General features: G+C 55.9%; 2 protein-coding genes across 4 annotated transcripts in view; one reads left to right on the top strand and one right to left on the bottom strand.

Annotated features, from left to right (window-relative positions):
• The window catches only part of LOC310831319 (cytoglobin-1-like), a 108,672-nt gene extending 90,928 nt beyond the window's left edge, over positions 1–17,744 (top strand). Inside the window, exons 2-5 of one of the 2 annotated variants that reach the window (XM_083711882.1) lie at positions 10,033–10,073; positions 14,269–14,385; positions 16,319–16,541; positions 17,496–17,744. In XM_083711882.1, the coding sequence (XP_083568008.1) occupies positions 10,033–10,073; positions 14,269–14,385; positions 16,319–16,541; positions 17,496–17,639 (525 nt within the window). In that variant the 3' untranslated portion in view covers positions 17,640–17,744. Of the gene's footprint in view, positions 1–10,032; positions 10,074–10,146; positions 10,269–14,268; positions 14,386–16,318; positions 16,542–17,495 lie in introns of those variants that run through there. The other variant, XM_083711883.1, reaches the window with a different exon arrangement.
• PGAP6 (post-GPI attachment to proteins 6) lies at positions 1,307–9,548 on the bottom strand. 2 transcript variants are annotated; one of them, XM_083710798.1, is made up of 13 exons: positions 9,271–9,548; positions 7,503–7,680; positions 7,176–7,383; positions 6,795–6,928; positions 6,415–6,674; positions 5,914–6,239; positions 5,721–5,814; positions 5,475–5,598; positions 5,109–5,242; positions 4,558–4,736; positions 4,055–4,201; positions 3,324–3,440; positions 1,307–2,997 (listed from the first exon to the last, which is right to left on the bottom strand). In XM_083710798.1, the coding sequence occupies exons 1-13, from the start codon at positions 9,389–9,391 to the stop codon at positions 2,701–2,703; spliced, it is 2,319 nt and encodes a 772-aa protein (XP_083566924.1). In that variant the 5' UTR covers positions 9,392–9,548; the 3' UTR covers positions 1,307–2,700. The 2 variants fall into 2 exon arrangements, with proteins under 2 accessions (XP_083566924.1, XP_083566925.1); XM_083710799.1 differs by lacking the exon at positions 9,271–9,548 and adding an exon at positions 8,209–8,335 and having other exon boundaries at positions 7,503–7,761.

Genomic DNA, 17,744 nt, shown 5'->3' with positions numbered 1-17,744 from the left:
CTGGCTTGGTCACGTCCGCAGAATGGAAGACGGCAGGATCCCCAAGGATGTGCTCTGCCGGGAGCTGGCTTCAGGCACCAGGCCAACGCTGCGTTACTAAGATGTCTGCAAATGGGACATGAAGGCTGGCACCATCAACGCTGCCGTGTGGGAATTCCTTGCAGGCAACCACAGTAAAAAGGGTGAAGGACGCTGGGCGGTTCAGTCCAGTCAAAGGCAACTCTGGGGTTGCAGCACTCCTCTCACTTTTCAGGCCGAGGGAGCTGGCGTTTGTCTACGGACAGCTTTCCGGGTCATGTGGCCACCATCAATTAAACCGCTTCTGGTGCAGTGGAGGACCGTGATGAGTGTCAGAGCACACAGAAACATTGTTTAGCTTCCCGCCTCAGTGGTACCTATTTATCTACTTGCAGTGGTGTGCTAGGTTGGCAGAAGCTGGGACAGAACGGGAGCTCACCCCCAGATTCAAACCACCGACCTTCTGATTGGGAGCCCAAGCGGCTCAGCAGCACCCGCTCCCTACTACAACCACAGTGCCTGGAGACAGTCAGATTGTGCATCCAAAGCAGTGACCAGAGGAGGAATAACCGCTGGGAGGAGCACAGAGAGAAGAAATGCCATGGTGCAGCACAACCATATGTCATCATCTGCCCCTGCTGCAATAAAACATGTCTCTCCTGTATCAGTCTCTACAGCCACAGCAGGCACTGCAACCTTCCAAGAGTTTGCCTTCACCCCCAAGGGTGCATTCCTCCATTATCCCCAGAGACAGATGGACCCAACCAACCATACACTGCCCTTCATCAAAAGACCACTGGACAGGTTACAGCATAAAACACAAAATGCAGAATAATGGGGAAAGGGAAAGGGGAAAGACAATCCCCGCCTCCACACACCTTAGAAAGCCATAACTTGTCAAATGTCTGGCTGAAGAACATTTTCACCTGGTGCCTAAATATATGTAATAAAAGGTGCCATGCGGGGCTCCCCAAGGAGAGCATCCTAAAGCGGGCAGGCCCTGCAGAAAAGGCCCCGTTATCACGTTGCCACCCTCCGGACCTCCTGTGAAGTGAGGGGGGCACACAGAAGGGAAGCAAGAAGCCCCCTCGTCTCCAAGCAAACTTTATGTGGCTGGCCAGTGATTACCCCACCCAGCAGAAGGCAGCTTTTCCAAGGTCCAAGGTAGAGGTAAGAGTTCCAAAATGGAGGCTGCCCAGTCTCCTGCTTCTGCTCAAAGGGTTGTCAGACACCCCCCCCCCCGCACTTATAATTAGATTGCTAGAAATAAGCACCAAAGGCAAAGGAGCACAGTGTGCATAACTTTTAATTGAACGGAATGACAGCTTAAATCAATTTAAACAGCTTCAAAAAGGCAAAGTATAACATGAAGTTAACAAGGTACTAACAGAACTTTCTGAACTACAGTTGCGGAAGTTCTTCCTGAGGTAATCAACGAAATAACCATTTTCCCATTTAAGATTAGTGTCCCTTCCATGCCCAGCAGTGACTGAGGGGAAGAAAAAATAAATAAACACCCCAAATTAAGGACCTTAAAACAGGAGTGTGTGTTATTGCGCTAAAAGAACTCTCTGGAGTCCCTGGCTCTTCCACCTGTGTCTGCATTTGCAAAAGGGTTTGTCATGGTCTTATCCTGGCCCAGCAGTGCCAGCTGCGAGAGCCAGAAGACAGGTGAGCAAACAGTGCTGGGCTCTTGCCTGGCCACGAGGACTAAGAGCTCTGGGACTGCAAAGAGCTCAGTCATTTGGCTGAGGGCTTTTACATTCATTGTGGCTCCCCCAAAACGGGGGGAATAGCCCCAAAGCGGCGGAGAGAAAGATGCAAGCACAGGATCTCCCTGCTTGCACCCAAGCCCAAAGCCCACCAGCAGATGAAGAATCTTGAACAACCTGGCTGGTGGATGCACACCGCTGAATGGCAACAGTGCCACGAGGTTTTCATTCAGCAGTATCATGTGACCAAGTCAGTTTCAGGCCTGGCAACGAGTGGCAGAGCTCGCTTGGCACCCACAGGCAGAGGAACAGAACTGGGCTGCTTAGCTTTTTAGTTCAGGACACAGAAACTTGGCACCTCCCTGAGCAATACATGGTTTCTCCAACCATGACCAGCAAGGACGCCTCTCCTCCCCACCCAGCCCAGGTGTGTCCCTTGCACTTTTATCATTCACACGCCCCTCCTGGGTTTGAGCAGCCCTGTTTCTTCTTCCCACATTAACAGGAGTGAGGGTGCCAAGAGCTGCACACCAGCCTCCTGTCTTGTGATCGCCCACCACGCTACAAGCCCCACAAGGAAGACTTGACTCTAGTTGTCACTCCACCCCCACTCCCAGGATTGCAGAACTGCCTGGTTCCCAGTTCCCAGCCACGCAGATTCAATAAAAGCAGGCTGTGGCAATGCACCGGAAGGCTCCAGAAAGCCCTGCTGTTTCCACTGGAGGAGAGACCTGCTGCATGAGTGGGTGACCTCTCAGTTTAGGGTGAAGACTAGTGAGCCGTCTGTCTTGTGGACCCTCGCAGCTCCCTGTTCTTCACCCGGCCAGCATGATGGTCTCTCCTGCAGGATGAATGGCCTTCTCCCTGCACGCCCAAGTGGCCCCAGAAAGCGGCTGGCAAGCCGACCCAGAAGCGTAGAGGGAGGCACTTGGGGCCCGAGCCTCACAAGAGTCCGCCCCTTCTCAGTCTGTCACGTCACCGCGTAGAGCTCCTCGCGGTCATTCTTGCAAATCTGGTAGCGGCAGAGCAGCTTGCGGGACCAGTCCCACGGATTCTGGAGCTTGTCCCCAGGTGGGAGGAGGAAGGCCACGCTGGAGGCCACCAGGATGTGCCAGATGCTGTGCGTGTAGAAGTAGTTCTCTTTGGTCTGAATGAAGGCATACACCATAATGGCCACCACAGCCAGGGTGATCCCAGGGCAGAGGAAGAAAGCCCAGCGCTTCCAGGAGGGCGGGTAGCAGTCGCGCCGGGTCACGCCACGGTGAACCTGCAGGAGGAAGGCGGGGTTACGGGCCATCCCAGGTGGGGCAGAGGGCAGCCACAGAGGGTCTCTAGATGTGGGCTCTGCCCATCCACAGGGACCAGATGCACCCACCCACCCCAAGGCTCTGGGAGAAGTCAGCCGGGTCTTTCTTCAGCAGGCTGCACTCCCAAAGCGCATGATGGGTGATGAAGTTAAGGGCAGCGGAAGCCTACACCTTAAAGGTAAAGTACCTGCTGCAGGTTCTGCCCAGCCCACTGCTAAGAGCTGCAACCTGAGCCAGGAGATGCTCAAGTCTTGATCCGTAAGGGGTGAGAGCAGGAGCCACCTACCCAAGCGGCAATCATGATGAGGAGGGCAACGAGGCAGGGCCCCATCATGTTCCAAACCCCTCGGCGGTCCAGCTGCAGCGACATGGCGATGAACAGGGTCCCCAACACACAGAGGACCTGCAAGGGAAGAGAGGAGAAGTCAGAGCTGCTCTTGGAACTTCCTCGGGAATCTGTGGCTGGTGGAGGAGGAAGGCAGCCCGGGCCAGTCCAGCTCACCTTCTGGCATCGCTTCAAGATGCCAAGGGCAAAGCCAGGAGCTCCCAGCCACAAAACCCTGCTGGGACAGTTCGTTTCTGAACTCTGCATTCTGCCTGTTGGCCAAATGGGGCCTCAAGTCCCCATGCAGCCACTGCCGCCTTTGGGACATTTGGCCATACTACTGACATCTTTACCCTTTCTAACGCCCAGTGACACCCTTGCTTTTCAGTAAGAAACTGCAGTGGAGGCCCAGGAAGACTGGAAGCCTCCGTGTCCACTTCTCTGGCCCAACTCTGGCTCTCAGTCCACCTGGCAACACCAGGATGGGAAACCCGCAAGATAGACAGGGCAAATGCACAGCGTTCATTTTCGTGCATCCGTTTTGTTTATTATTCAGAGCCTCCTGCCCCAGGGAATGGCGACACTCAAGGTGTGAGCTCAGGACTGGGCCTGCCCTGGCTTTAGAGGAGCTCGCTGCAAACAACAGCCCCCTCCCATGCAGTACCCCGCTTGCTGGCTTGCCCCCTACGTACATATTTCAAGGTCTTCTCCAGTCGAGCCATGCACAGGACGGTCACCCAGATGGAGACCACAGAGCCAAAGAAGTCGCAGAACTGCAGCGTGTCGTAATCCATGATGCACATCACTGCAATGCCGGGCTGGTCACAGGCATGGTAGAACTGCAGCCGCAGAGGGGAGAGAAGGTGCCAGTCAGAAGGCGCCACTCCCACTGTGCAGCTCTTTGCCACCTGAGCCCAAAGTCCGGAGGCGCCAGGGCCCCACTGGGCACACAACCACAACAGCAGCCTGAGGATGCCACAGGCAGTGCAAGGGGCACTGAACCAGGATCAAGGAGCCCTCCGCTTTTCCCCAGCCGCCCCACTACCAGAAAGAGGCAGGCAGAGAAAGTGGAGGGTTGGGCTGGCTTGCTTGCCCAGCTCCCCAGAGAAGGGCCTGCTTGGGCCTTGCCCCACCCCAACGGGTGGCTGGGATCCCGCTCAGCACCCATCCCGTTGAGGGGGAAGCTTGGACCTACGGTGGAGAAGAACATGTTGAAGGTGTAAACGGAGGCTTCCACCAGGTGGTAGTGGTAAAGTGCAACAGCAATCGCAGGCAGGAAGAAGAGGTTGCTGAGCGTCAGCAGGAGCGTGGCCAGGATCTGCGTGCCGACGGGCTGGGCCTTGGTGTCTTCCGTGCAGCTCCAGCCACTCCAGCCTGCCAGGGGAGGAAGGGGAGGCAGGGTTACCTGTCGGGAGCATCACATCAAAAGAACAAAGCCCATCGCGCCAACGCAGCCTCTGCCAGGTGGGAAGTGGTGCCCATCCTTAAGGCTGCCCCCTTGCGCAGCATCCCCCAGAGCCCCCAGGATGGGCCCCCTCCAGCTAGGCTCACTCTAAGGGGATGACTGGTGTGCAGGATACCACACCGTGGCCTTTTCACTCTGGGCTTGGGGCATGTGAGGCATGAGAACAGGTGCTGCTTATGGCTAGCCCTGCCCAGGGAAGGAAGCCAAAGGGGAGGAAAGGAGGGTAGAGGAGGGACAGGCCCTGGTGGCCTCGGCCCCAGGCATTCCAGAGAAGCTCTTACCCGCTTTGCAGCTGCACCCGGCATAAGGGTAACTGCGGCCCAGGAGGCTGCACTGCCCATACGTCCCGCAGTTATCGAAGCAGGGGCTGAGCAAGGTCACAATGGACACCTGGGCTTTGGCTTTGTCACATTCCCTGCAGAGAGAGAGAAAGAGAGAGAGCCCATGTGCCACCAAGGACGCTGAGCCCTCCTGGCACCAACACGCAAAGGCAGAGAGGCCCAAGGCAAGGTGAGGACCAGGTGGCAGAAACCCCTGCCGGAGAGGTGCTCAGGAACCCTGGCCCCAGAGGCCTTGCTGCCACCGCTCCTGCAGAAAAGGCCCAGCCCTGGCCGTAAGGCTGGCAGCACCAGAGTGGCAGGACTCACCCCACGCCCTCCGGGCAGAGGAGCTGCAGGGACAGGAACCAGTTGGCTGTTTCTGGGTACGGGATGATGAGTGTAGCTTCTGGAGAAGAGGTGGACACGTTCAGCGGATAGCCTTGGGAGAAAGCTGTGGGGCAGGGAAGAGAGACAGGCCTTCCGTTAGTGCTCACACTCCGTCAGCAACCAGCGCCCAGCCTGCCAGTTTCAGTGCCCTCCCAGGGCTCGGGTGCGACAAGCAGAGAACCATACCTGTGTGGCAGCCCCTCGTGGCGTTTACAGAGAGCACGGGGGAGCTGGCACTCAAGCAGGCCCACACCGAGGCATTCCCAAGGCTCCAGTCAGTCTGCAAGGACAAAGCAGGAAAGAGACTCAGTTGGCGCCTCTCCCCTAGCAGTCCGGCTTCAGTGCCCCAAGAGGGGCAGTGCCAGGTCAACCCTCTTACCTGGTTAAGGGCCAGATTCAGCACCAGGGTCCCCCCACTGTCCATGCCCGAGTTCAGGTTGAAGAGGAGCAAAGCCGGGGGTTCCACCTGCACAGGCACACCAACGTCTCCAAGGACCCGAAAATGCAGAGACACCACGTCCAGGTCTTCGCGGATGACAGGCTGGTTGCGCAGGCAGCGGCTGCTTTGGCCAAGGGGGTTGTGCGCTGCCCCGGCTCCCGTGAGCAGGGTGGCGTTGGGGCTTCCCCCCGGCAAAGGTGCCTCCTGGCTCCGGTTCAGGCTGTGATAGAAGCTGAGGAAGGAGCTGGCCCTGTCAGGCTTGCACACTGCAGAGGACACGGCGCAAGGTCAGCGAGGGCCTCAGGACGAGAAGGCTGCAGGGCAGGGCAACCCACCCCCGGACCCACAGCTAGGGCATCCGCAGCAGAGACTCAGGCACTGGCAAGCTGACACAGCTTGGCACCCCGCCCTTGCCCCTCCCTTCTCGCAGCTGGCACACACCTGTGAAGGAGGCCTTCAGCTGAAAGGAGACGCTGGTCCCAGGGCCACTGAGGCTTTCCACCGTGATGGGCAGCCACTTCTCCCACGGCGGTGAAGCAAGGACGCCGCTGCAGTCCCCGGAGCAGTTGAGCACTTTCTGGGAGCGCAAAGGCAGCGTGGCAGAGCCCAGTGTGACGCGGAGGGCACAGGGGCTTGAAGTGTTCACCTTGCAGCCGCCCAGCTCAAAGTGCAGCGCAGCACTGTAGCCGGGGACAAAGATCCTGCAGGGGGGAAGAGAGGGAGGAGCAGCTGACTGCAGCTGGCCAGGACATGGCAGGCCTTGGTGCCCAGGGAGATGGGGGGCACTCACCGGGCCCACCCTCTCGCCTGCTTTAACTCACTTGGCATGAAGGGGCCTGGCAGGCTGGGCAATGGTCTGCTGCGCAGGAGTGTTGGGCTCAAGAATCAGCGAGTCGATGACGCGCAGCACAAACATGTCCGGCTGGAAGCTGTAGGTGCATGGCGTTGAGATGCCCTGCAGGGAGGGAGGAGGGACGCATCACTGCCAGCCTCCTGGACCACCGTGGCTGGCAGGAGGAGGCCGCAGTTGGTGCAAGAGGACATTCAGGGGCCTCCCCCTGCAGCCCTGGGCACAGCAGAAGATCCTCCAGAAACTGCCAGGTCGGGCGCAGCCAAGTCCCAATGCAGCAGCTGCAGGACCCTCCCCTGTCCGTCCCTCCCTCCCACCACAGACTCCAGCCAAGGAGGCGGCCTGCTCTCACCTTCACCTCAATCTTCCCTGCGGCCTTGGGCAGGTGGGCCACCATGAACCAGTCGCCTGCGGCAGGTCCTGTGACGTTGACGAAGGTGGTGTTCTGCACCAGAGTGGCCAGAGTCGTGGTCAGATTGTAGGCGAGGCGGACACTTGTGTTGGCCGGGAACTGCGTGCCCAGGGGGTTGATGACAGGAGGGGCACCGTGGCGGAAGTGGCTGGAAGGCAGCAGGAGACACGGGGGTCAGCGGGGCAGAAGGAGGGGAGACGGCCACCCTCATTCCAGGAGGAAGCTGGCAGGCTGAGCTCCCAGGGAGAAGGGGGGGTAGGTACGCACACGGTGACGTTTGTGCTGCCGCAGTCGGGACCCCTTCCCTGGGACGCCTGAAGGAGCCAGCGCAGCTGGACGGTGTCCTCTGGCACGCGGAAGCGGAAGAGCCGGGCGTTGGCGTACCAGCTGTAGAAGGAGAGCTTCTGGGCGCCCTGGACGAAATACTCCGCCACAAAGGACCGGTCTGCGGGGGGAGTAGGGGGCAGGGCGTCAGGAAATGTGCAGGCGAAAGAATTCAGGCCCAGCCAGCCTTGGACAGGTGGTGCTTCTCACCACAGGGGGGTCAGCAGCCAGCCCCCCCTCCAAGGCTGTGCCAAATAGAGCAGCATGAAGGGGCGGGCAGTGCCCTCCCCAATGCCTCTGGCTTCCCAAAAGGAGCTCCCAGGATCCTCTTTGGCCTCCAGGCAATAGCAGCTGGGCTGCTGCCTGCCCCTTCCCACTGAAGACCAGGAAGGTCTTGCCCAGCCTTGCCCTGCAGCAAGGTCAAGGGGAGGTCAGGAGAGGAGGAGGTCATGGCGAGGCAGCTCTGCCAAGCGAGAGCTGTGGACTTTGGCACACAGCCTGCCACAAGGACTGGCATTTCCTGAAAGGGTTGAGCTGGCAAGCCCAGGGGATTGGCCTGCGGGGACCAGGGTGCCAGGCACCTGCCTGTTTGCTGAGCGCACAGCGCAGTGACTGACAAACAAAGGTGCGGTGGGCAGGGATGGGGAACGGGGCAGGATGTGCCATGCCAGCCCCCTGCGCCCCACACTCAGCACAGAGGCAGCCAGGAGCTCAGCCCCTCACACAACAAGATCAAGTCTAAGATGGGCAAGAAGTGGAGGTTCAGCTGACCGGCCCTAAAAGGGAAGGAATCCGCGGCGGGGGGGGGGTTGGTTCTATCAGGGGCGCGGAGGGGGCGCCCCCAAGGCAGAGGAAGCAGTGGGCGCTGAGTCAAGGCGCACAGGCGAGAGAATGCGGACAAGCCGGTTGGCCGCCGGGAGGGAGGGAGGGAGCCTCCCTGACCGGTCCAGCCACCCGACGCTCATCCGGCGAGGAGAGAGACCCCCTCCGCCGCTTTTCCACGCGCACAAGTGATGCTCAACCAACGTCCCGCCCCGCCATTCGCTGGAAAGGCCAAGGCTGCCCGGCGGGTAACTGGGAAGCGGGCGTTGCGCCATCGGCCTCCCCGGGCGAAGCAAGGACTCCGTGACCCGGGCGCCGCCCCAGCCTGGCAGCGGCGCTTTTCCGTCGCGGCACCGCCCCCGCCCCAAGCCAGAACCGGACGAGCCTTCTTCCGTTTCCCCAAGTGGGAGACGAAAACACGGCGCCCCCCCCCCCAGGCAAAGCGAGGAACGGGGGCTGGACGGGAGTCCAGTCAGCCATCATTATGTTATGTCCAACATCTTGTGCCCTTTGGCCAAATGACTGCTGCCGGGACCCCGCAAGCGCCGCCTCTCTGGCTCCGGGGCTCAAGGCAAAGGCTGGAAGCCTGAAGAGGAGGCGGCCCGCGGGGCTCTCCCCGAGGTCACGCAAGGCCACCTGCGCCCCGGCTGAACGGGACCTCCGACCCGCCTCCTTGCGCCCCTCCTCGGGCTCAAACTCGAGCGCGCATCCAAAGCTGGGGGGGGCAGCCCCTGTAGAAAGCGGGAACCCCCCCCTCTCTCTTCAGTGCTGTCGGGTCGGGCAGGAGGCGTCGGAGCCGCGGTCCTCTAGGCGTGCGCAGAGTGCCGCTCCGTCCGGCTCCTCCGCAGTGCGGCGCCGGGAAGTGGCGCTGCCTCCGTCCGTTACTTACCATCGGGACCTCCGCCTCCGCCGTTGCTGCTCCGCGCCTCCTTGGCGGGCGGCGGCGGCGGCGAGGGGTGGGCGGGGGCCAGGAGCACCAGCAGCGCCAGCACCAGCGGGCCGGGCGCCATGGCAGCCGCGGCGGCCCCCGGGGCCAAGGAAAGCCAGCGGCAGCAGGCGCGGCTCAGCCCGGAGCGCCTGCCTCCTCGCCCTCCTGCGTCGCCATCGCCCGCCGAGGCCCCGGGCCGGCCCTGGCCGGGCGCTGACGTCACGGGGACACCCGAGGGGGCGGAGGGAGGGAGGCGGGGGCGGGCGCGCGCCCCGCCCTCCGCCCGGACACGGGCACGAGCCCCCGGCCGCCGGGGCTGGCACCGCTGCACCGCCCGGGGGCTCGGGAGCTCCGCAGAGGCCGGGGGCGCCGCGCATCTCTGGGTCCCGAGGAGGGAAGCGGCGCCCCCGGCCCTCCCGAGGGACCCATCCCCGGGGCCTCGCCGGGAAGTCGCCCCGCCGGCGCGCCGGCGCCTCTTGCGCGGAGCCCCCTGGCGCCCGCCTCCCGCCTCGACCTGGCCCTTGGGGGGGCAGCCCCCCGCCACAGTGGGTCCTAAGGGGCCTCCCCCGACTCGCCCCCCACCGGAGCCCCGGGGAGCTGTGCACCCCCCACCCCCCATGGCCAGCGGCAGCGTCTCCCCGGCGCGCCTCGCGAGGCGCCCCCCAACCGCCCCCCGCGGCCGTTGCCGGTCGAAAGTTCGGTGGTGGGCGAGCGAGGCCGGGCATGGCTTCCCCCGGGCGCTCCGGATCCAGGGCGCCCCCCGAGTGAGTGGGGAAGGGGCCGGGGCCGGGCCGGGAAGGGAGGGAGCCGAACAGGTGGACTGCGCCCGAGCAGGGAGGCTCCACTGAGACGCCTGCCTGGCGCTGCGGAGAGCGCTTCTCCCTGGATTTGACTCATCGCCTTTTAAGCCAAGGGAGCCCGCGCAGATAGATCTCACCAATGGCACATTGTGTAAAGAAGTAATAATGATGATGATGATGATGATGATGATGATGATGTAGTATTTATACCCCGCCCATGTAGCTGGGTTTCCCCAGCCACTCTGGGCAGCTTCCAGCAAAAGATTAAAAATACATTAAATCATCAGTCATTAAAAACTTCCCTAAACAGGGAAGAACTTCCCTAAAGAAGAACTTGCCTCTCTTCTGAATTTGCTGCTAATCAGTTTTATTGAGTAGCCCCAAGTTCTTATTTATTACAGAAGAGAGGGGGGGACATGCTCATGTCACTCGCCTTCTAAACAGACTCTAAAGTTGCCAACCTGGGTGCCATTTTCTACCCAAACAATACATAACAATAACAGAAGTACAGCAATGGAATGGAAATGGAAAATCGTCCGTAACATAATTGTAATCTATGAAAGCACCATTATCAAACCAGCAACTAAAAAATAAGCTAAACATCATAAATGCAGCATAGGTCATGTGATTAACAGATCACCAAGTAGACATTTATAATCTATGAAGCAATATTAACAAGTTAGCAACTAAAAAATAAGCTAAACCCTACGAATGTACTATTTTTAAAATCCATGGCATCTCCCACCCACCCTGTGACTCATAACCTTTTGTGCTATTCATTAAAATCCACATGGGTAACAAGCATCATACAAGAGGACCCTGATCTAACAGAAATACCTGCAGCAGATATACTTTATTAGTAAGTCAAGCCCATGACAGTGATGTTCAAGGCAGCTGCCAACAATAGCACAAACGCAGCAAGCTACTTTTCCCTCTCAAGCCGTTGGGCCCGATCTCACTCAGATAGTTTGCCCGCACCTCACTGAACAACCCTTTACCTGAAGGTTTTTTCCTCAAAATTCCAACCCAGATTATCCTGTGGGGGACCGTTGTGAAGGGGAAACCTGGTAAGCTGGAGTCTCAGCCAGGTTTTCTTTAAATAAACAATAAAGATTTATTTTAGGCAAGATTGTATATAACACAAGTGCAAAAAACTTAGGTTACTTCAGGAATACAGTGCTATTTTACTTTACAACCTCAGTTGTTTTTGGTTGCATTATAAGTTGGTTCCTTTATAAGAGGCATGGCCAAACTCGGCCCTCCAGATGTTTTGGGACTACAACTCCCATCATCCCTAGCTAACAGGACCAGTGGTCAGGGGTGATGGGGATTGTAGTCCCAAAACATCTGGAGGGCCAAGTCTGGCCATGCCTGCTTTATAAGGTGATACTGCCTTTCAGTTACCCACCCCCTTTAACAATCCAGCTCCCGAAGTACTTTAAGTAATAGACCCAAGGGCTCTCTCCTTTCACTGGGTTTGAGAGTTCCTTCTTTTCCTCAGAAGAATCTCTCCCCTCCGGACTGGACTGAGTCCCAAGGAGGCTGTTCCTTTCCAGCTCCTCCTCCTCCTGGCTCAACCTCTGCCTCCCAGTAAAATCGTGGTCTATTCCTCCTACAGGACACCACACTCTGTCCTTCACAATACGCTCAGAGCGGAAGTTCTTTTTTTTCTTTTTCTTTCTCCCTTTCCCTCTTTTTACCTACCCCTGTCTCCTCACCTGTCTCCTCACCTGTCTCCCAACCTCTCCACCCTCAATTCCAACCACACCTCCTTGTCTCTCTTCAGATCCTCTCCTTTTAAACTCTCCCTCCTGGAACCGCAGCCAGTCAGAGGCTGGCAGGGAAAGAGAGAGAAAAGAAACGCTTGTTGAACCAACCTGTCCAGCCAAACCAAATTTTTAGTCACACCCGCTCCCCACCCCTGGCCTCTGTGACTGTAGCAGTGGTTCCTGTTGAGCTGTCTCAGCCTGGTGGCAATCAAATTGTTCCCTTTCCTTTTGAGGAACTTGCTCCTCCAGCAACTGATCATCCCCATTGCCCTGTCCTGTGCTTTTTCCAGCTCTTAAAATATTTTTTAGGTAACCAGAACCGTATGCACTACTACATCCTGGAAAGTGGAATAAAAAGAACTTGGTCTTGGCCGTGCCATAGATGAGTACAATACAGCTCGTAACACAATTTTAAGTTTTCACAATGCCCTCTTAAGTGCCATGAATCTGGAAGCACAAATATAAGGCCATCATAGTCCAGCCTCCGGTTCTCACAGTGGCCGACCAGATGTCTTAAAAGGGAAGTCCGGCAGCAGGACCCAAGTGCAAAACTGCTCTCGCCAACAATGAATTCAGAGACAAATGTGCTCCATTTGTGGAAGTAGAACATAAGCAGTGGCCACTAGCTGCAATGGCGATCTTCCATTAATTTCCCCATCCCTCTCTTAAAGCTGTCCAGGCTGCTGGCCATTAATACATCTTGTGGGAGGAAATTCTACAGAGCAACCGTGCAGATTGTGTGTGTGTGAGTTCTTTTTAAAAGTCCCCACTTTTAAACTAATTTCTGTTCAACATATAAAGACGTCATACAGATAAATCATTAAATATCTCAGCCCAACCCTGAAGCTGGGGTTTAGACAGCACATGCAGAATAACAACCAATAGTAAGTTCTTATCAAAAAACTTCTGTTTGTATAGCAGGCAAAAAAACTGTTTAAGGTAACCAAAAATTTTTGTAATGTGAAGGGAGTTTATATTTAGCCAGGTGCATAATAAAGCTTGGCCAATCAGCTGCAAGAGAATATTTGTGCCTCGAGCCTTGTGGCAATTTTATTTTATTGCTTTATACGCCCACAAGTTCAGTTTGCCATACTTAGTTGAACCAATTTGTCAGAGAAACCTCCGTGAAGTTCTTCCCGTATCTTGTTCTTAATAGCCTGGCTGCTGGAAAAAGATTTACTAAATGTTTAAGCTGTAAGTTAATATTCCCTCCTGTAAAAAGATTGCGGAGAGCCAGCTCCAGACATTTATAGGCATTTGTCTGGTAGTTGCTTTTACAGTGGTACCTCGGGTGAAGTACTTAATTCGTTCCGGAGGTCTGTTCTTAACCTGAAACTGTTCTTAACCTGAAGCAACACTTTAGCTAATGGGGCCTCCTGCTGCCGCCGCACCACTGGAGCACAATTTCTGTTCTCACCCTGAAGCAAAGTTCTTAACCTGAGGTACTATTTCTGGGTTAGGGGAGTCTGTAACCTGAAGCATATATAACCCGAGGTACCACTGTATTTGGACAAATGCTTCCTCCCAGAACTGAGCCACTTTCCTGCACATGCACTACTTGGTTTGGTTAGAACCTGAGATACTCCAGCAGTTTGGCCATAGAATTAGAATTGAAAGGTACAGCTCTTACTGTCAGGTCTTCCTGATGTTGAGTCAGAATCTCCTTCCTTGTAACTCGAAGCCATGGGTTCAAGTCCTGCCCTCCAGAGCAGGAGAAAACAAGTTTGCTTCCTCTTCCATGTGACAGGCCTTCAGATACTTGAAGATGTCTCTAATAACTCCTCTCGGTCTCCTCCAGGCGAGTAGGAGGAGCGAGTAAGGGCTAACTGTATAGGTGTGCAAGGCCATTTTCTTGTTGAGGCCAAGGCTGATTTAAAAGGAAATTCCCTCCTGCACATTGAGGTCCACACCTCTTTGTTGATAGTCATCTGCCAGTCAGCTTCCCACATCTGCCTTAAGCCATCTGCTGTACCCATATCCACTAGGATTAGCGTACTTTAAAGTCTGGACTCTCGACCCTGTTCTGCCTTCGTAGCCAATCCCAACAATAATGCAAAAGGAGTCGGGGCTCTCGGTGACTGTGCCTTGATGTCAGTAATATTTCTACTGCTCTGCACAAACTCTGGATGAAAGTAGGATGGAAAAAGCGGGAGAATCTTAGGCACACAATCCTGCTGTCCTCCTTGCCGTGAAGGTCCTCCATCAGCACCACCGAGGCCCACCTGGAATTGCAGAAGCAACCAGGGTCTCTCTCTCCCTCAGGGTCCCAGGGGCTGCTGCTGGCTGGCCTCCAAGCCTGGGCTCTCAGGCAGAAAGGTCCGTTTCGGTCTGTGGGTGAATCCAAGGTCCTGAGGCCCAGCTCACCTGCCTCCTCCTTGTCCCCTCCCCAGGCTGCCCATTCCGGAGCCCATGGTGCCTCTGACAGAGCTGCAGCAGCTGCACATTCAAACTTGCTGGCTAAAGGCTTTTGAGGACGCTGAAGCGAATGGCAGGCTCATTATCATCAGGTCTGGTGCTGCGGTCTGTTGGCCTGGGGCGATTTCTCCCAGCCTGGCCTTTCTCTTTTTCATATGTATATAGATATATCCTTTATTAAATTTGCTTATTAGTGCCGTTATTTCCATTCATTACTCAAAAACATTAACATACATCAGGCATCCCCAAACTCAGCCCTCCAGATGTTTTGGGACTACAGTTCCCATCATCCCTGACCACTGGTTCTGTTAGCTAGGGATGATGGGAGTTGTAGCTGGAGGGCCAAGTTTGGGGGTGGCTGACATACATAAAGAAAAATAATAATACTTCAACGTCAAGTAACACTTCTACATTCATACTTCAAAAATGACTTCCCTCCACCTCCCGGCGGGCCCTTAATTCTTTCTTTTTAACTCATTGCTCTTACATGACGTACATTATCTGTCTGTTATCTAATTTGCAAAAGTTAACCAAGGCATGTTAAGGATTTTGTTTGGGAACAATGGTTTTTTTTCTAAATATACTCTGAAACACTCCCATTCAGTTTTCAACTTTTGGTTTGTTTGGTTGCCAATTGCCTCTGTCATCATTTCTAGTTCTAAGTGTTCACATAATTTGATTTGCCGTTCTTCCTTCATTGGAATTTTATCTCCCTTCCAGTTTTTGGCATTCAACATTCTTGCTGCTGTCGTTGCGTGTAAGAAAACCCTTCTCTTGTCAACTGGAATATCAGTTGTCAGAATGCCTGGAGGAAAGGCTTCCGTTTTTTCCGCTAATGTTTGTTTAAAGATGTTTTTTTAGTTCCTCATATACAATATCCCAAAAGTTCTTAGTTTTTTCAAAGCCCCACCACGTTGTTCCCTCCCCCTGTTTGCACCTCCAGCATACATATATTTGAATTTGTTCTGTATACCAGCCTGGCCTTTTTCATACCTCTTTCACAGTCCATGCAGAAGGCAATGGGCCTCAGCCTGCTGTGGCCCTTTGCTTCACTCCCTCACCAATTTAGGAGACCTGAGCACCTCCTGGAGCCAGATCAGAATGGCTTTTAGAAAGAGTTGGGAGATGGAGGGCACCGTCCTCTCCTCCTCCTCTTCCTCCTCTTCCACTCGCTGAGGGTCCTTTGGGTGTTACTTGGGTGTACATCAGAGACAAAAAGAGACAGAAGGCAGGGGAAGTCACGGGGAGCAGAGAAAGTGACAGGAGGCAGTTTCTCCACCTCTGTTCAGGGAGGAGCCCCCACTAGCAGCTGTGGGGAGGGCTGAGAGGCCTCTTTGATGCTGGGCTCCTCTTCAGAAACCTGGAATATGCCAGCTGGCTGGGGAAGGGCGGCTTCCAGGTGAGCAGCTCTTGGAGGGAAGCAGGAGACCATTGTTGGGGGAGCCAGGGGAGGGCTGGGGGTCCCGCGGGGACAGAATTTCTGCTGTAGAAGATGTGCTTCAGCTCCCCAGGCCTCTTCTGCTTTCTGGAGGTCCCAGATGGATGTGTGGTTGAAAGCCATCAACAAATTCCTTTCTGGAATTAAGTGGCGGAGGAACAGGGGCAAGGCAAGCAAGGTCAGACTTCTGTGAATGCTATTTTGTCAAGGTTTGGAAGCAGAGATTTCTGTGGTCGAGGGGCCTCTTGACTAGTGAAATAAACAGGCCACTGAGCATCACTGCCACCCACCAGACAGAGTTGAATGAGTGCACCATCTGTGCAAACCAAATCCACAGGGGATCAAGTGGGGCGGTCAGGGAGGGAGCAGCCGGCAGCAGACCCTTCCGAGAACAGAGCTCCTGAGCAAAGTAGACCCTGCAGACTCTGGAGGCCAGGCTGTCCTCCTCAGCCAGCCCAGAGAAGGGGGGGAGTTAAGAAGGGGGTCCAGTGCTGCTCCCCACACAGCCTTTTGCAGCGATACTCAAAAGGGTCAGTACACAATCCGAGCTCTGCACTCAAAGCGAACCTTCGCTGTTCCGCACGCAGGTTCTTCACAGACTACCCTGACAGCAAGCAGTACTTCAAGAACATCCCGACGGAAGGTGACCTGCTGAGGGACCCTGAGGTGGGCTCCCACGGCCGGAAGGTCATGGTCGCTCTCAACCAGCTGGTTGAAAACCTGGACAACCGGAAGCAGGGCTGCCGGCTGCTGGAGCGTCTGGTGGATAACCACAAGAACGTCCACCAAGTGCCGTCAGGGATGTTCCAGGTATGGGGGGGGGAGCAAGCGGGGAGGACACAGGAGCCGCTGGGCTGGCAGTTTGCCCTCGGAGCAACTGGGATCCTTCCAATGGGGGGGGGATAGGGGGTGTGGGAATGTTGAGGAAAGTAGGAGAGGATATATTGATTAAACATTATCCCTCCTCGCTCACACTAGTGAGCAAGCACATTCCCTTGTGCGTTGCCAAGCTGATGGATTCGTTAGAATCATTTAAGTCATGCAATCCAGTCTGGATTGTTGCTGGCAAGTTTCCCCTTTTATTTCGCGCTTAAAATAATAATAATAACACAAAAGTCTTGTTTAAAAGTAAGGGTAAAGTTTACTTACATTCACTTCACCGTAGAATTCTGAAGGCAGGCTCTATCTTTCGGTTACAGTTACATTTGCAGAGAAAAGAAGTCTGAGCTGGGCCTGAGACTTTCCGCCTTGTGGCTTCTGTCCTCTGTAAGGATGAGCCATGTGCTGCTGGCTAAGAGCCAGCAGAGAGCCAAAGAGGAAGGTGCCTGCAGGGCTAGCCCTTTTGTAGGGTCTGCTAAGGTCACGCCCATCTACCTGGTCACACACAGAGGGAGGAGGCTCCAGAGCAGGTAGGACAGGAAGTCCTCCCGGTCTGGAGCCACATTCCCCTGTGTGTCCACCATCCAGGGCAACAGGAAATGTTGCACTTGACTGCATGATTGATGAGACATCCCGCAGGGGGGAACCTGGGTCTGATCCTGGCATCCCCAGCAGGCCACCTCCTGCCCTCTCCTGGCATTGCCTTGAGGTCTGCTGCCCTTTCCCCCCTTCAGGCTGGGGCTGTCTCCTGCAGGCTGAGCCAGGCAGAGAATCCATGGGGAGCTCAAGCAGGGGCTTCTGGAAAGGGAGCCTAGCGGTTAGAGCCTTGGGGGTCACTGGGAATGCACCCCAAGCTGCCCCCTGAATGGTGCCTTCCTTGCCCAGCTTCTGTTTCAGACCATTCTCTGCGTCTTCCAAGAACTCCTGGCAGATGAGTTCACCAACGACATGAGGCTGTCTTGGGAAAAGTTCTTTGATGCCGTCTTTGCAGAAGTAGAAGCCGCCTACAGTCGCCCCCTTCCGCCCTAGAGAAAGGAGGGGCATCCCCCGGGTACCCTGCTCCCCGCTCTCTTCCCCCCTCCCCTTCTTACATTTGTATTGATGGAATAAAGAGGGCAGCGTTTACTTTCTGGA

The sequence above is a fragment of the Podarcis gaigeae genome (assembly GCF_964106915.1).
Source record: "Podarcis gaigeae genome assembly, chromosome: 14".
NCBI lineage: Eukaryota > Metazoa > Chordata > Lepidosauria > Squamata > Lacertidae > Podarcis > Podarcis gaigeae.
The sequence above is the reverse complement of the archived record's forward strand: the minus strand, read 5'-3'. Positions and strand labels throughout refer to the sequence as shown.